Genomic DNA, 18,425 nt, shown 5'->3' with positions numbered 1-18,425 from the left:
GACCCCCAGCCTCAGCCCTGCCTGCAGCTCACAGTCCCACTCTCAGCCCCGCCTGCATCTCAGACTCCCAGCCTCACCCCTGCCTGGATCTCCTATCTCTGGCCTCAGCCCTGCTGGGGTCTCAGACTCCCAGCCTCAGCCTTGCTTGGACCTCAGACTCCCAGCCTCAGCCCTGCCTAGATCTCAGACCCCCAGCCTTACCCTTGCCTGGATCTCACACCCCCAGCCTCAGCCCTGCCTGGACCTCAGACCCCCAGCCTCAGCCATGCCTGGATCTCAGACCCCCAGCCTCACCCCTGCCTGGACCTCAGACCCCCAGCCTCGGCCCTGCCTGGACCTCAGACCCCCAGCCTCGGCCCTGCCTGGATCTCAGACTCCCAGCCTCACCCCTTCCAGGACCTCAGACCCCCAGCCTCAGCCCTGCCTGGACCTCAGACCCCCATCCTCAGCCCTGCCTGGACCTCAGACGCCCAGCCTCGGCCCTGCCTGGGTCTCAGACCCTCACTCAGACCCCCAGCCTCGGCCCTGCCTGGGTCTCAGACCCCCAGCCTCGGCCCTGCCTGGACCTCAGACTCCCAGCCTCAGCCCTGCCTGGATCTCAGACCTCCAGCCTCAGACCCGCCTGGATCTCAGACCCCCAGCCTCTAGATCCGGGAGGGAATAAATGTCCATTGATGAAGCCACCCCGTCTGTGATAAAGTCATTGCAGCCCAAATGCCCAAACTTATTTTCCAGAATTTTTTATAAAGGTCACCTGGAAATTTAGATCACTATTAACTCTTCAGAGGATCCATTGTTGATGATCATTTCCCTAGATACTGAGCATTTCAGGAGCGCTCACATGACTACGTGCCTCATTTCACGCATCTCAGGACTGTGGGGGAAAGCCCAAAAAGTGACCAAAATCAGAAAAGAGATTTTTAAAGGAGGCCTTGCACCTTACCCCAAAACCTGTGAGTTGATCCCCCCGAGAATATCTAAATGTCCCTTAGATTCCACATAGATTTAAAGATGAGGAAATACTCCCTCTTCTCAGCCACACCTGACATTGAACTTGACGTATAAAACGACTACAACTTGGGGGTATCCGGCTGGCATGTTTAAAAGTAAGTAAATAAAAATAAAAAGACTACAATTCGGGAGCTGTACGGGCTATGGGGAAATCAATGTCGCACACAGACTGTCAGATGGTGGGGCCGAGAAATCACACTCCTTTGAAGCAAAATACGCCGATTTTCATAGCCCAGGATCAGCGTGTATTGCACTGATATCTAGGCTTCTAGAAGGTGTGATGGAAACAAGTTAGGGGGGAAAGAAGGAAGCAGAAAGAGGTCAGCACAGGTCACGTCTTTCCTTGTGCGTCTTAAATTTCCAAAAGTTCAAGGATCCTCTCTTGGGAACTCCCTGGACGTCGAGTCTTGAATCGCAAAGCCAGTCCAGAGCCCATAATATCTAGGCCGGTCCCCACTTCATCCCTGCAACCCATGAATCACAAGGTTGGTTGGAAACTGCCTGCCTTTGGAAGAAAGTCCGAGACATGAGAGAATGGTCTAGTAATATCAGAAAGGAGTTCAGGTCTCCCGTAGAAAATGTTTGTTTAGGGGCGTCTCGGTGAAGCCTCGGGCTCCTGATTTCGGCTCAGGTCATGACTTCATGGTTCCTGAGATCCAGCCCTGCGTCCGAGCCTGCTTGGGATTCTACCCCCTCCTCTCTCTGCCCCTCCCCTGCTCATGCTCTCTCTCAAAATAAGTAAGTAAACTTTAAAGGCGCCTGGGGGGCTCAGTCGGTTGAGCATCCGCCTTCGGCTCAGGTCATGATCTCACGGTGCGTGGGTTTGAGCCCCGTGTCGGGCTCTGTGCTCACAGCTCAGACCTGGATCTGCTTTGGATTCTGTGTCTCCCTCTCTCTCTGACCTTCCCCCAGTCACACACACTCTTTCTCTCAAAAACAAATAAATATATTTTTTAAGTGTTTAAATATTTTAAAATATGGGGGCGCCTGGGTGGCTTAGTCGGTTGAGCGTCCGACTTTCGCTTGGGTCATGATCTCGCGGTTCGTGGGTTCGAGCCCCGCGTCGGGCTCTGTGCTGACTGCCGGCTCAGAGCCTGGAGCCTATTTCAGTCTGTGTCTCCCTCTCTCTCTCTCTCTGACCCTCCCCTGCTCACACTGTCTCTCTCTCTCTCTCCTAGAAATAAATAAAACATTTAAAAAATATATATATATTTTTTAAAATATGTAAATATATGTAATCAACGTTCAACAATTAACGTAATATCATCTAAGCGACCTGAAGTGCTTTCCCGGAATCGCCGTGTTAGTTTATCCGAGAGACAGAACAGAATGGGCAGCACAGAGGCCCCCGTAGTCGCTTAGGCTACTTTTGGGTCCATGACTCGAAAGCCCGAGATGGAACGGAACCCTCCTGTGGGCACCTGCACCTCCCAAAAAGGAAAGTAAAAAGAGGAAAAAAAAAAAAAAAGAAAGAAAGAAATCAATCAATGGGTCTGTTCTCTTTGTGAAACGTGCAGGGCGGCCCGTTCCGGGCTTGGCGGACGGGGCTGTGGCGGCTCTGTGCTTGCACGCATCGTGCCCAAGTCGGGGTGCACACGAGATGTTCGGGGCCGCGGCCAACGGCTCCGTCTCTGCGTGCAGACAGGTGCGTCAGAGAAGGGCGGGACTCGGTCAGGTGCAGGGGTGTCTGGAAGGGAGACGCACAGGAAGGAGGCACTGCAGAGGAGGGGTGGCCCGAGAGACGCGGGGGACGGAAAGCACGGACGCCTTCTCCTGAGCAATCGGACAGCGGATGGCAGGGTGTGGGAAAGAGAGGGTGAGCAGAAGGGGGAGCCGGACGTGCATTTATGAGGGACGCTTTGGGGACACTAGCCACTGGGGACGTCTGGGGGACCTCAGGATTCCCTGAGGGTCTGCGGGTGCAAATGAAGGTCACCAGCTGTGAGGTGCACAATGCCTTGGAGGGAGGCAAGCTTTGCAAGGCAAGACCTACTGGAAAGCCAGGGTCAAAAATCAGGGGAGAGACCGAATGCTCTTCCCCTCTGCTTACAAGGAGCATGAGAGGAGAGAGATGGATTTGTTCAGTGCTGGGCATGCTCAACTGGACAGGTCTGTGGTGCATCGAAATGGAGATACACGATCGTCTGATGCTAGAAATCCAAGGAGCAGCCTGCATGGAGGAGGCTGAGCAGGTGACTGAAAACAATCTCCAGGAAGCTGGCAAAGGGGACCCTGAGGGGGGACGAGAAAAACAGTCTGGAAGGGTGTTCCGCTGCATCCAGGGGGACAGCAAGTCCCTGGGGCGGGCATCTATCAGCACAGCACCTTCCTCCCCCGACCCGTCCAGCCTGAGGGTCAGCCGTGACCTCAGTGCCCGGCACCTGGGGGGTCTCGGGGTGAGGACCCGCGGAGGGCGGTGGGGAGCGACTCACAGCTTGACCAGAAACGGGTGGCTGACTTCCTTGAGCACCGACTTCTCATTGTGCACATGCTGCTCTTGCTTCAGCCGGATGACGTCCGGTATGCTCATCACCTTCAGGGCGAAGAAGTGCTTGGCCGTCTTCTCCTTGACCAGCTGCACGCGCCCGAACGTCCCCGTGCCTGGAGAGGGGAGACAGCGCACAAGGCCGCGTCAAGACCTTTACGAGTGCCCAGCAGCTCCGCCAGCTCAGGGCCCGAGTATATGGCGGGAGGAGGGGAGACAACTGAGGAGAATCTGCCTTCTGGAAGTTTCAACGGAGGGCACGTATGAGGTGCACACGATGACCTGCCTCTGAAATGTTCTGTAATTAGTGGGATGGCGCGGGCGGGGGCGGGGGGGATTAGGGAGCCATCATTTGTGCAGATGAGTCACCCCAGAGATCTCTCTCTCTCACACACACACACACACACACACACAAGCACAGGCAGAAAGCAGAGCTACGGTAAAGGCGTTTCTTCACTGTCTTTTTTCCTCTTCAAGACTTTCTAAAGACAAAGGTATCAGGCCCATCAAAAGGCTCTTCCTTTTTTTTTTTTTTAACATTTTATTTATTTCTAGGAGAGAGAGAGAGACAGCGTGAGCAGGGGAGGCTCAGAGAGAGAGGGAGTCACAGACTGAAACAGGCTCCAGGCTCCGAGCTGGCAGTCAGCACAGAGCCCGACGCGGGGCTCGAACCCACGAACCGCGAGATCATGACCCAAGCGAAAGTCGGACGCTTCACCGACTAAGCCAAAAGGCTCTTCCACATGCTAATGCCTACGAAACACGCTGAGTCTTTAAGCTAAAATTTGCTGAGGATCGGAAGCTGGGACAGACACCAAAAAGGTATGGGATCATATACCTATTCAGGTAGCGTGTAAAGGAATAGAAGCTGAGAACGGGGTGAGATTTCAAAATTGCAACCACTAGTAACACGCAAGGAAATCAAACCTTCTTTTGTACCCTGGCGGGGCCTTCCCAGCCCAAATGCATCCTCCACCGCCCCTTCTAGGTCTTTCTATTCCTGGGAGCCTCAGTGTGGGGCATGGAGTCCCACCTTGGACCCCACACCCAGGCTGGCAACCACTTAATGCAAATACGGGATCAAAGATCCAAGGGAATTTTACAGACAGGCAGAGAAGACCTAAAGTAGGGAGGGAAAAATGGAAATCTGGACGCGTGAGCCTCTGGGTACTTGGCGTTCAGTGAGCTTATCAATGGCGGCTGTGTTTTCCATCAATGTCTGTCTAGGCAATAATAATGCAGAGATCGTCCGGGGGAAGAAGGTCAAGAGTCAGGGCTCTCTCTGGTTTGAAAAATGGCTTTAATGTAGTAAAAGTGATAAAGGAATTCAAGGCGGGCTGAGAAGAAAAGGAATCTCCCCCCCAACATAACCACACAGACACAGACTTCCTTTTTCCTCATACAGAGTTTGGAATTGCACATGGTGACATGGCAAACAGAACAAAGTCCCAGTTAAGCAAAACACTTGGTTTTAGCATTTTCTACACATCAGAATTGCCGAGCTGTGAAATAAATCTCCTCGCCTCCCGGGGCGGGAGGGTTGTGGGGGACGGACAAGGTACAATGAGCAACCTTGGCTTTTAGGCGCAGTTTCCGATCATGAATATTTGACTGTGTGAGAAACAGAAGGCGATCAACAAAAACCAAGAAAAGAAAGTGCCGTGTAAGAAGAAGGAAACGATGAGGGATATTCCATTTTGAAAGCAGATTTACTCATCAGAAGAATCTGGAAGCAAACACAGAAGCATAAGGTTAAGGCAGGAGCGTGTTGGTGAAATTCTGCGGCATCAAGTCAAAAGCAAGAAGCGTGTGGGGCGAAAGGCTGTATGGAGAGTGAACCGGCAAAGTTTACGTGTTTTTAGGAGGATACCGATGTTTCCATTGGGTAAGGTGCACACGATCTGGGGCAAGGTTTGCCATTTATGTGATCCGTGAACTCGGGCAAACACATTTAATCCTTTTTGGCTTCTGTTGTTCATCTCCCCCAGAGGACACGTAGTCTGGGGTGGAACATAAGAGTCTGGCCACACCATTGGGTAGATTCCCATCACGGAAAGAAGGCCGCGTGCCTTGACCCTTCTTCCCCTCTGGTACCCTTCTTTCTGATCATCCTTCTCCACTGCCCCGAGAAGAACCCTGCTCTTGAACTTGAACTCCATTTACTAGATGACATTTTGGCTTCTCAGCCCTTGAGTTGGAACTGCACGTGGACGTCGTCTGTGTCTATGTACCTACGTGAAACACATCTGCTGGGACCCAGGTTTTTCTACGTCGCTGCCGGCCACGTCTCTCCAGCTCTCTCTGGACAGAGTCAGCTGTAAACACACAGAACTCAGGACGGGGGACTTCAGCACGACAGCCAAAGCCCACGCTACCCTGCTGGATGTGGGCGGTTCCCGGACACCACCATCAGATTTCAGGGACCACACAGGTAAACAGTCTTGTTCAAGGTGAACAAAACCAGCACACTGCAATCTTTAGGTTGACGAGCATCAAAGCACAGAACACAACGACAACATGAGGGGTGTTGGCTGTAAGTCAGCAAGGTGGTGGGAAGAAATGGGCAAACAGAGCTTTTCCAATTTGGTGCCAGGAGGCTCACCAACACATACCGCTAGCTCTCAGCATCTCCCTGAAGGAAGTATAAATGTTTAGGGGCGCCTGGCTGGCTCCCAGTAGGTTGAGCATCTGACTCAAGCTCAGGTCATGATCTCACAATTGTCAGGTTCGAGCCCCACATTGGGCTCGGTGCTGATATAGCTCAGAGCCTGGAGCCTGCTTCAGATTCTGTGTCTCCCTCTCTCTGCCCTCCCCTGCTCATGCTCTGTCTCTCTCTCGAAAATAATAAACGTTAAAAAAAAAAAATTTAAAGAACGTATAAAAGTCCATTTTTTAGCTTTGTTGTACATAAGGATGGCCATTGGACCCACCTCTTCCCCATTAGACACACAATGGAATATTATTCAGCCATAAAAAAGAGAAAGTTCTTGCCGTTCACTACATAATGAGGGCATTATGCTCTGAGAAACACGTCACACAAAGGCAAATAGGGTATGATCTCACTTATGTGTGGAATCTAAAAAAACAAAGACAAACAACAACTCCTAGAAGAAGAGTTCAGATTTGTGTTAACCAGACACAAGAGTATAAAAGTAGTGGAATTGGATAAAGATGGTGCAAAGGTACAAATTTCCAGCTATAAGATGACAAAGTCCTGGGGATGCCCAACTGTACAACGTGACGACCACAGTTAACACAGTCATTCGGTATATTTGAAAGTTCCTAAGAGAGTAAACCCCAGAAGCTCTCGTAACAAGAAAAAAAATTTTTGTTAACTACGTAGGAAGATGGATGGTAACTGGTGAGTGGTAATTATTTCAAAATATATGTATTCCTCAAGTCCTAACGCTGTACACCTTAAACGAATGCAGTGCTGTGAATAATATCTCAATAAAACTGAAATAAACTCTAACCCAACAGGGTTAAAATAACACAACACATACAGAGCACAGGACTCAGATTTTCATTAACAGGTGATTAAATGCATTGCTCTTGAAAAACTTTCATAATACCAAAAACGACAGTCCTCGAAGGAATTCAGACTCTGTCCTGATCAATGTTTCTAAAATATATGTGTAGGGGCGCCTGGGTGGCTCAGTCAGTTAAGCATCCGACTTCGGCTCAGATCAGGCTCTATGTTGACAGCTCAGATTCTGTAACTCCCTCTCTCCCTGACCATCCCCTGCTCACTCTCTCTCTCAGAAATAAATAAAAACATTAAAAAAATTTTAAATACATACATAAATGTATGTTGTGGAAAAGAACACAGAAAAGGTAATTATAGGTCCCAAGAGGAACTAACAAAGCCACAGGCCAGCCCACACAGGTAACAGGGAAACAGTACCAGTTGCAACTGGACAGAAGTATTCACATTTAAACAAATAATTGCATGAAGGTGTTTCCTTTTCAACAAAGACAAAGATGGACATGGATACTGGGTTTGATTTCAATGTGTCTGTTGTGTCTATACGTGGGCCTCCCGCCTCCTCCCCAAAGGCACACCCAAAATGTAAAATCTCACTTCATGTATTTATTTAATCTGGGTATGAGACTAGGGCTTTATTCTGTGCCGTGGAATAGACTCTGACTGGGTAACACGGACACTGTGTTCCCTGAGCCCAAGGCAACAGGAGTCACAAAAGGAGTTAAAGATGGACAGATGCACAGTAAGTGATCTAGGGGTAGATGATGGATGGATGGATGGATGGATGGATAGGTGGGTGGGTGGATGGATGGATGGATAGACAAATTCGATGCAGAGATCGGTGGATAGATAGGATGCAGAGATGGATGGATGCACAGATTGATAGATGCATAATAGATACATACATACATAGACAGGATGCATAGACTGATGGATGGATGGATAGATAGGCAGATAGAGACAGACAGATAGACAGATATGGATGATAGGTAGAAAGACAGATAGATAGATAGATAGATAGATAGATAGATAGATAAGCAGGCAGATTGAGAGACAGACAGACAGATAGATATGGATGATAGATAGATAGGCAGGCAGATAGATAGATAGATAGATAGATAGATAGATAGATAGATAGATAGAATGGATGGATAGATAGACAGATAAACAGACAGATAGATACATAGATGTGACGGATGGATGGATAGATAGATGTAAACAGACCAAAGATGACACATAGATGATTAGACAGATACATGAGTGAAGTAATAAGACAGGTAAGATAGATATATGATGGATGGATGGGGCGGTTGAATGGATAGACAGAAAGATAATGGATAGCTAGTACATAAATAAATAGACAAAGACCTAGATCGTAAATAGATTATTGATACATACATACATAGAGAAATAAATGAGATAGATAAGAGAGATGGATGGACTGATGGATACAGAAAGATAGATAGAAAGACTGATAGAGACTAATTAACTTTAGATATTAATTTACTTTATAAGTGTATTTCCCAAACAGAAAATAAAATTTTGTCAAACCCCACCTGGCCATAACCCATAATTTCCGACTTAATGGACAAGCAGCCCACACAACGTTGGGACAGCCCAACGCCTGCAGAAAGTTACAGCACACACTGGGTTTGGAGGGGACACGTTCCTTCCTCATCCGTCCACACAGCACGGCATATTCAGGTGCATCGGTGATACGGGGGGATATGTACTGAGGAGTATCAACCAGAAACCTCCTTGGGTGACCCCCCTCCAGCAGCTACAGGCGGGTCTCGACTGTGCTTCATATCCAAGACTGCCTAAGAATCGTACACCCCGTCCTTAAGCCCCTGTGGCCTCAGATGCAGCCACTGTATGTGATGGGGACTTGTCAGAAAATGACACGCCCTTAATTCACCAGGCGTGCTCCTAACGTGAGGCTGGGCCATGGTGGGGGGTGGGGGGGTGTCTAGGACTCAGCTGAGTCACATCCTGAGAAATCTGGGGAGGGTCCTTTGCCACCAGGGGCCACCGCGTTGGCCAGCTGTTAGCAGGCGCCTTTCTGTACCGGGAACTCCTGAATCATATTTGGACCCGGGGAAATGACCTTGGGAAGGTTGAAAGCAACTTAAAAACATACAATTGCTAAGGAGGTCAAAAGCATGCAGTCTGCTGGTCGTTAAAATCTGTCCCCGCTTTATAGTATTAGCGGCTTCTACATGTTGGAAAGATGTCCTTGAAAAGACACAGGCGCCAAGATGGGGGCCAGGGAGTCACGGGAGGGGGCAGACTGAGAACAAACCCAGAGATGCATTTCACAGTGCAGTTTTGTTAATTTTTTTCAATTTGCAAAGTCCAGAAACGTTTTATTTACATATTAGCAACATTAATGTGAAATGGATCAATGACATGAAATTGGTGCATTAAGTAAGTATTGCAAAATACAGCCGACCACTGACTGAAAAACCCAGGGCCTAGGGGTGCTGGGCTGACCCCCCCAAGCACTTGAAAACCCACATGCAACTTTTGACTCCCCCAAAACATAACTACTGATAGCCTAGTGTTGACTGGAAGCCTTCCCAATAACATATGTAGTTGATTCACACACAGTCCGTAGCTCTCACATATCATATATTAGATTCTTCCAGTAAAGTAAGCTGGAGAAAAGAAAATGTGGCTAAGAAAATCCTAAGGAAAATAGACTTACAGTACTGTAGTGAATTTATGGTAAATATAAGTTTATGAAACATCTATCATAAATATGTATATGTCGTGTACAAGAGGCCCCATGCAGCTCAAACCCGTGTTATTCAAGAGCCACCTGCAATCACTAAATAACAATGTATGGATTTATCCTTATAAAACCCATTTCCTTTCCTTTTGGAGGTTTCCTCTCTTCGTGATATCACAGAAGATTATGAGCTACAATGCATGAAATAATAAATATCTGAAGAGTGCAATTCTTCTTTAAAAAGGCAATTCTGGGGGCTCCTGGGTGGCTCAGTCAGTAGAGCGTGCGACTTCGGCTCAGGTCACGATCTCATGGTTTGTGGGTTTGAGCCCCAAGTCGGGCTCTGTGCTGACAGCTCAGAGCCTGGACCCTGCTTCGGATTCTGTGTCTCCCTCTCTGTCCCTCCTCCATTCTGTCTCTCTGTCTCTCAAAAATAAATAAACCAAAAAAAATTTTTTTAAGAAATAAGTAAGTAAATTTTAAAAAGACAATTCTAAAAATTAGTGTTGCAGACAAGTATAGTCACACTTTTGTTTTGGGCGGGGAAGCCCTTAAAAATGTGTGCTAATTCTGTAATTTAACTTAAAACACAGATCAGGACACTCTGAAAGGGTGAATCTTATGCTCTGTATCTCAATACGCAGAACGTACAGAAATGCTGTGCTTTGGACAATCTCATGAAGGTTCTTTGTTTTAATTTGGAATCTTTCCGTCAAATATCAGCTGAAAAAAACCTAGACCAACTCAGCTCAGCAATGAGCGGGAGGGAGGGGGTTTGTTTTGTGAGATGGCTTGTCTAGACGGCTTTTTGTTTTTTTAAACAAGTTAACTCCCTCCGAATTTTGCTGAGTCAATGTTCAATTTCACTTTGTTCTATTTTGAAAGCTAAAAATAGAAGAGTCGTTTGGGAACCACAATTCTATTTACAAAAAATTTACTAAATTACCCTCTCCCCTTATCAAAGATACAAAACAGATAATGAGGAACGAAAAAGGAAACACAGGAAGTTCCTGCCTGCCCCCAGCCAAGCAAATATCCCACAAGGGAAATGCTTCGAATTCCTGGCTCGATTCAGTGTTCCTATAAGCCCCTATCTGCGGCTTTTAACGTCCCTCTGGTGAGTCTTCACCAAGATGAACAAAGGTTGGTCTTCACACGCTCACGCTGGAAGCTGGCCAGGGTAAAGGCACAGCCCTAACCTGTATCCAAGACGGGATAGAATGTCATTTGAGATTCCCTCAAATGCCCCGGAATGTACAGCCCTTTAGATCATGGCTTCTCAGCCTCAGCACTACTGACATTTGGGGCTGGATGACTCTCCGGGGTGAGGTGTCCTGTGTAACGGACAGTGTTGAGTAGCGTCTCTGGTCTCTACCCACCAGATGCCAGTAGCAACCTTATACCCAGTTGACACAACCAGAAATGTCTGCACACACTGTCAAGTGTCCGTGGAGAAACAGAAAACACCACTGGTTGAAAACCACCAACACTCATAGATAGATGATAGATACACAGACAGATGATACAGGATTAAGATGACAGAGAAGAGAGAGACAATGGATGATGGATGGATGGATAGATGGCTGGCTGGCTGGATGGCTGCCTGGTTGGGTGGGTGGGTGGGTGGATGGATAGATGATAGATAGATGATTGATAGATAGATAGATAGATAGATAGATAGATAGATAGAGTGAATGGATAGATGGATGGGTGGGTGGGTGGAGGGATGGATAGATGCACAGATACATAGATACATAGAGTGAATGGATAGATGGATGGATAGATGGATGGGTGGGTGGATGGATGGTAGACTGGATGGATGGATGGATAGATGGTTGGACAGATGGATGGATGGATAGATGAAAGAAGGAAGGAAGGAAGGAAGGAAGGAAGGAAGGAAGGAAGGAAGGAAGGAAGGAAGGAAGGAAGGATAGACAGATGATAGAGTGAATGGATAGATGGATGGGTGGGTGAGTGGGTGCTTGGATGGGTGGAGGGATGGATAGATACATAGATACATAGAGTGAATGGATGGATGGATAGATGGGTGGGTGGGTGGATGGATAGTAGAATGGATAGATGAATGGATGGATGGATGGGTATAGGAATGGATGTAGGAGAGAGGGATGGTTGGATAAATAGATGGATGGACATAGGGATGGATGGATAGATGATACATATATAGAGAGAGAAATGAGAGAATGTCTCACACTAAGCCAAGGTCTCGCACAGTGGACATCTAAGCTGGATGAGATGCAGCGTCCTGAGCACTGTAGCATGTTGAAAAGCACCCCTTTTTGCACCCAACAGATGCTTGCACCCCACCTGCTCCAAGCCCCAGCCGTAACAATCAATACTACTCAGACACTGCCCAGTGCCCGGTGGGAACAGAGCGACCACCCGTTAAGAATCACTGAGAAAGAGGGGCGCCTGGGTGGCTTAGTCGGTTAAGCGTCCGACTTTCGCTCAGGTCATGATCTCGCGGTTCGTGGGTTCGAGCCCCGCGTCGGGCTCTGTGCTGACTGCCAGCTCTGAGCCTGGAGCCTGTTTCAGTCTGTGACTCCCTCTCTCTCTGACCCTCCCCTGCTCACGCTGTCTCTCTCTCTCTCCTAGAAATAAATAAAACATTGGAAAAAAAATTAAAAAAAAAAAAAAAGAATCACTGAGAAAGAGCAAACACTGCCCGGTCGGACGTTCTGTGGGAGAGGAATCTTCTACATCCTGGTTTCCACTATGGAACCCATAAGCTCAGAGGGGCTACTGAGGGTCTGAAATGTGGCTACCACATTAGAGGGCTTCAAGTTCTGCGGTTCACGGGCACCTGGGTGGTTCTGTCAGATAAGCGTCTGAGTTCGGCTCAGGTCATGATCTTGTGGCTCATGGGCCCAAGCCCCATGTTGGGCTCCGTGCTGACAGCTCAGAGCTTGGAGGCTGCTTCCCATTCTGTGTCTCCCTCTCTCCCCTCCCCTCCCCTGCTCATGCTCTGTCTCAAAAATAAATAAATAGTTTAAAAAATAAAGTTCTACCATGCAGCTCACACTCAATTCTTGTAGCAAGTGTCTACTGCCATGTTAGACATATTGGGGGGGGGTGCCTGAGTGGCTCCGTCTGTCAGGCATCCAAGTCTTGATTTTGGCTCAGGTCATGATCCCATGGCGCGCGGGTTCGAGCCCCACATCAGGGTGTGCGCTGCCAGTGCGGAACCTGCTTGCGATTCTTGCTCTCCCTCTCTATCTGCCCCTCTCCTGCTCTCTCTCAAAAAATAAATACACTGAAACTTTTTTTTAGTTATTTGGAAACCTCTATCTTTGACCACAAACGATTCATGCCTCCCATGTTACGAACGCCGCCTAGATCTCTGAGCGAAGACGGAGTCAATGCAATGCGACTAGATATGACAGCGCTATCTTCCTGAGCCTACGCGGTCTGGATGACTTTGTGAGACGGGTGTGCAGGGGAAGACAAGGGGAGTCAGGAAAGACATTCCCTTTTGAGGAAGTCGAGTTTCAAACCGGAAGGCGGACGGTGGTGTAGACGGGAGGCTGCTTGGTAGGGTGACGGGGAAGAACGAAGGAGGTGAGGTAAGAAGTGAGGGAGGTGAGGCAAGAGCCGTAGAGGGAACCGAGATTTCAGAGGCTGGAGGAAACGCTATGAGGAGCAGCAAAGAAGGGACGGATTCTGAAACCCTTCGAGTGAGTTTTTTTTTGTTTTTTTTTAAATGTCTTTTATTTTGAGAGACAAAGAGCGAGCGGGGGAAGGGCAGAGACTGGGAGACACAGGATCTGAAGCAGCTCCAGGCTCTAAGCTGTCAGCACGGAGCCCAACGCGGGGCTCGAACCCACAGACTGTGAGATCCCACCTGGCTGGAGATGCCAGGGCAGTGAGGGGGGCCGGGTACAAATCAGGACAGAGGCCAGAGCCGATGGTGAAGAGTGGGGGTGAGGGGGGCCCACGGCCAAGAGGAAGAGCGGGGTGGCGCTGGGAGAGGGAAGGAGAATGCAGGGCGGGGCGCAGGCATAAGTGAAGTGAAGGATCTGAGATGGGCTGATCCTACATCAGGGGGGCCCCGAATCCAATGACACGTGTCCTTGTAAGGGACGGAGGAGGAGACGCAGACGCAGAGGAGAAGCCGCGTGAAGACGGAGGCAGAGACGGGGGGACGCGGCCACGAGCCCGGGGACCCTGGGGCCCCAGGAGCTGGGAGAGGCGGGAAGGACCCTCCCCTGGGGCCTCAGGAGGGAGCTCGGCCCCGCCCCCCGGATCTCAAGGGTCCTGCCCCCTGGATCTCAGACTCTTGGTCTCCACAACTGTGGGAACATAAATTTGTGTGTTGTGAGCCGCCAGGCCTGCAGTGATTTGCTGAGAGACCCACAGGAAGACACTACTGGATGTCGGGGAGCATGGACCCCTCCATGGGCATTGCTCTGAGACACGCTCTCCAGTGCTCACCCAAGAGAAAGGTCTAGATCACCGTTGTGCACTTGGGAGCCCACAGCTCCAAGTACCCGAACTCACAGGCATAAACAAGATCACCCTTTGGTTTTTGGAAATTTCCTCGCTTAATTATTTATATTTTCAGCAATTCTATTTAAAGCTGCTTCTGTTTTACGGTCACATCGTATTTTTGCTGACGGGAACAGTATCTTCAACTTCTCTAAAAAGGGGACTCAACTCATGACTTACTTGTCCAACGTCTCCTGTGTTCCTCTTTTTATTTTAATCGAGCTTCTCTTGGGTTCCCTGCATTATCTGCTGTTTCTGGGATCACATGTCTTTTCTTATCTTGATGCCTCACACAGCGTAACCTGCTGATAAACATCAGGTCTGCGGTCTCTCCCCATTTAAGAATGAGACGGATACCAGAGCGGGGGAGTCAGAAAGTTTCCGTAAGTGAGTGGGCCTGGGGGGGGGGGGGGGGGGGGGGGGGCGGGTGGCTCTCAGAGCGAAAGCAATAGAAGAACTTTATCTCGGAGCGTCCAGAAGCCCTGTGGTGCGTCCCCAGTTGTGTTTACCCAAATCATACTGAGCACTGAACATGAGCTATCGAGTCGCCACTTCCTTCTTGACACCTTGATTATAAGCCTTCAAACGCTGACCTTTTCTTAGAGCTATTTGTATGCGTAAGCTTGAAATCCTCTCTTTTCCCGTCCCCCGAGTGAGTGTTAAGGTTCCCTGCACGCAGGATGCGCTAATAACCGCTTTCAGTACGTAATGCCTCTGCGGTCAACTCCACGCGGACGGTGCGGTGGGGACGTCCAGAGTTCGAAGGAAGCAACGCATTCAGGAGGAGTCCATGCTGAGCAAAGTGACCGCTTCCGTCGGACGGAGCGAGATGAAACACAGACACTCAAGACGCGTCTTTTGCACACAATGAGGCGTTTCACGTTCTGAAACATGCTTCTTGCTCGGTACAGAAATCGCCACGAATCAGTCACCGTCCAGGGCCCACTTGGCGTCACACTCTCTGACCTCAGCACTCTTGGGCACCCCGGAAACACCTCAGGGACGCTGAGCAATGCTTGTGTGTCCGCTGGTGGGAGTCACTATCTGGAGAGCGTAGGAAATTAGCAAGGAAACAAGTATATAAAATACGAGAGCGAGCAAGTGTACTCCACCGGCAGATGGACGGGGACTGGGGGTCCGAGAGGACATCAGCACCCTTCCGGAAGCCTCCGGAAACCACCACCCAACTCCCGGTCAACAGGGAGAGAGAAGACAACTACTACTTTGGTCTCGACAATGAGCTCCCTATAGCAGCCCATTCCGTAACCAACTAGCTCATCCAAGAGGCGTTAAGTGGAGTATTTTGCACACGGCATGATTCCGCAAACACAACAAAGGTGTATGTTTAGTATCGGATCGTTTCTGCAAACGACGCAGACGTTGAGTTTGTAGGGGTTGGCGATGCGCCCTTCTCACTGTGACGTAGCACCGACGGCGGCGATCATTAAACACCCCCACGCACCAAATGCGGGCGTTCTGAGTCCCGAGCAAGCAGCAAACATTATGCACCGTGCCGTATCCCAGCCAGATGCAAGATGCCTTCCATGCAAAGGGCTCCCTGTCTGCTTCAAACCACAGCCTTTCCTCTGGGATCAAAGGTCCCGGCAGAGAATGGGATAGAAATACACTCCCCCCCCCCACCGTCTCCGTCCACCATTTCCTGCTCATCCACAGGGAAATGCAGTTTCCACTGCACAATCTTACTTCCCGGGAGAGGAAGGCATTCCTGCATCCTCTCCCAGGAGGGTCCCTGGGAGAAACCCGAAAAATGTCCCGTGTGCCTGGATGATGGTGACAATCAATCAATCAATGAACCAATCACCTTCACACGCCGTACACGGCAAGCGCGTTTAAACGAGAAAGGAGGCCACCCATCTGGGAAGTGAGCTCCAACACCAGCAAAAAAAGAAAAGAAAGTCCGTACGAAGACCGTATCCCACTTCCCTCAGGGGCCTTGATACACCCACTCGCCCTGTCTGATCGCCTCCCCGCCGTGAAAAGCGCCGTCTGTGAGGCACACACATCCAACACGACTGCTCTGCTCTCCGCGCTACAGAGTCACTCCCTTGCCGAAGGGTGAATTTGGTAAAACTCCCGCCTTACGTTTTCCCATCGCCATGTGGTGTCCGTGACGGGGAATCAGTCTTTTCTTGGCTACGGATGAGGAAGGCTGGATGCCCAACCGCGGTACGGGGCGCGGTTTCTGGAATGAGGAGCTTCCAAAGGGACGATTGCCGAGCCAGCGTTTGGAGCAGAGCCGGGGACTCGGTGTTGAGCCCGGCTGTGGAGCAGGACACTACTTTCCCACACAGTGTGGCAGCCGCGCTTGAGCTTAACCAACCGCCCTGTTTCCCCAAATCTAAAGAATGACGGTGCTTTCGAGTGTCGGAAGGGAGGTCACCCAACGACCCCAACCCCGTCTACCCGTGTGCACTCCGTTTGCGCCAGTGTGCACACGTCCCGTGCACTAACGAACGTGAGAAGAAAAACACGCCACAAAAGAAGTACCCAATTTAATTTAGTAACAAGTAGGTTTTCACCTTTCCGGAGGTCGGGAGCCTCCACCTGGTGACACAAGATGGAAAGAATCCAGACCACACAGCCACCTGTCACACCTTCCCATTGACGCTTTGCCAAGATCATCCCAAGGTCTGAACGGTGTTCTCAAGTTCACCCCTAGACTGCACTCCATCCGGACGACACTGCTACCCAACTCTTCCTTCTTTTTTAAATTTTTTAAATATTTATTATTTATTTGGGGGCAGAGAAGAGAGGGAGATGCATAATCTGAAGCAGCTCCAGGCTCCGAGCTGTCAGCACAGAACCCGAGGCGGGTCTTGAACCCACGTGAGACCATGACCTGAGCCGAAGTCGGACGCTTATCGGACTGAGCCCCCCAGGCGCCCCTCGAGGTTTCCTTCTGAAGGAAGACAAGCCCCCGGGCCTCAGAGCAGCTGTCCTGAGGTGCTGAGCATTTGGGGACACGTTTCTGCAGCAGGTGCGCGCTGACTTGTTTTCTTCACACTCCCTTCCGCCGCCTGTGAGACGAGGAAGCGGCAGAGGGTGGCTGATTGCAGGGTGGAGGGAAGCCAGAGACACGCCAGCACCAGCTGGGAGGGAGAGGCTGAGCCCACGAGAACGCACAGCCTCCTTCAAAGGATCAACGGGCCTCGGGCTTCCGACAACCAGGGAGAGAGCCCCGGGCTGCACGGGGCGCCCGAAGGCGGCCTGAATCCAGGAAAGGACGGGGGTTTCTGAGCAATCTCCCCAGGCTGGAATGTCGTGTCTTCCCTGACTCTCGGCCACAGGGAGGGTCACAGCCGAGAGTCTTGATCAAAATGAGACACTTGGGAAAAGAAGAGTAAACGAGGTCAAACCGTACGGAGACAGGAGTGATGAAACCCCAAAAACGGAAGAACAGACCTAACTAAGAATTAGAAGCTGGAAGCAAGAAAAAAACAAAACAAAACAAAAAACAGATAGAAAAGAAAAGAGAAACCAGAGAAGCAAACAAAAGAAATAGCAAAATGGGAGGGGAAATGTGTAAAACTAAGCACAGGAAGTCGACTGAGCGGCAAAAAAAAGAAGAAAGAAGACGGTTCTTCGAACAGATCAATACAATGGATGCAGTGGAGTCTGTTCCCAAAATGAGACTGAACTGTTGAAGGATCGAAGAAAGAAAAGCGCCTTCCTAAGTACAATCACCTGACAATAAACTCAAACATTCAGGGAAGAGGGAGTCATTAGTGATTTTATTTTTTTAAGTTTATTTATAGTGAGCGACAGACAGAGAGAGAGAGACAGAGCACAAGCAGAGGAGGGGCAGACGGAGGGGGAGACAGAGTCCCAAGCAGGCTCCCCGCTGTCAGCGCAGAGCCCCACGCGGGGCTCGAACCCGAGCCGAAATCAAGAGTCGGATGCTTAACCAAGGCATCCACCGAGCGGCCCCACAACTGACTTTATTTTTGCACGAACATTGCTTGTTCTTCAAACTGCAGCAATAACGAGGACGCCTGGGGGGCTCAGCCGGTCAAGCGTCCGACTTCGGCTCAGGTCATGATCTCACGGTTCGTGGGTTCGAGCCCCGCGTCGGGCTCTGTGCTGACTGCCAGCTCGGAGCCTGGAGCCTGTTTCCGTCTGTGACTCCCTCTCTCTCTGACCCTCTCCTGCTCACGCTGTCTCTCTCTCTCTCTCCTAGAAATAAATAAAAC

At 49.8% G+C, this 18,425-nt stretch overlaps 1 protein-coding gene across 2 annotated transcripts in view; it reads right to left on the bottom strand.

Annotated features, from left to right (window-relative positions):
• Positions 1-18,425, bottom strand: part of PRKX (protein kinase X-linked) — a 76,576-nt gene that overhangs the window by 41,588 nt on the left and 16,563 nt on the right. For both annotated transcript variants that reach the window (XM_039245308.1, XM_039245307.1), the window contains exon 2: positions 3,444-3,612. In XM_039245308.1, the coding sequence (XP_039101239.1) occupies positions 3,444-3,612 (169 nt within the window). The remainder of the gene's footprint in view (positions 1-3,443; positions 3,613-18,425) is intronic.

The sequence above is a fragment of the Hyaena hyaena genome, unplaced genomic scaffold, assembly GCF_003009895.1.
Source record: "Hyaena hyaena isolate Hyena2069 unplaced genomic scaffold, ASM300989v1 scaffold_259, whole genome shotgun sequence".
NCBI lineage: Eukaryota > Metazoa > Chordata > Mammalia > Carnivora > Hyaenidae > Hyaena > Hyaena hyaena.
This window is presented reverse-complemented; position numbering and strand designations above follow the sequence as displayed.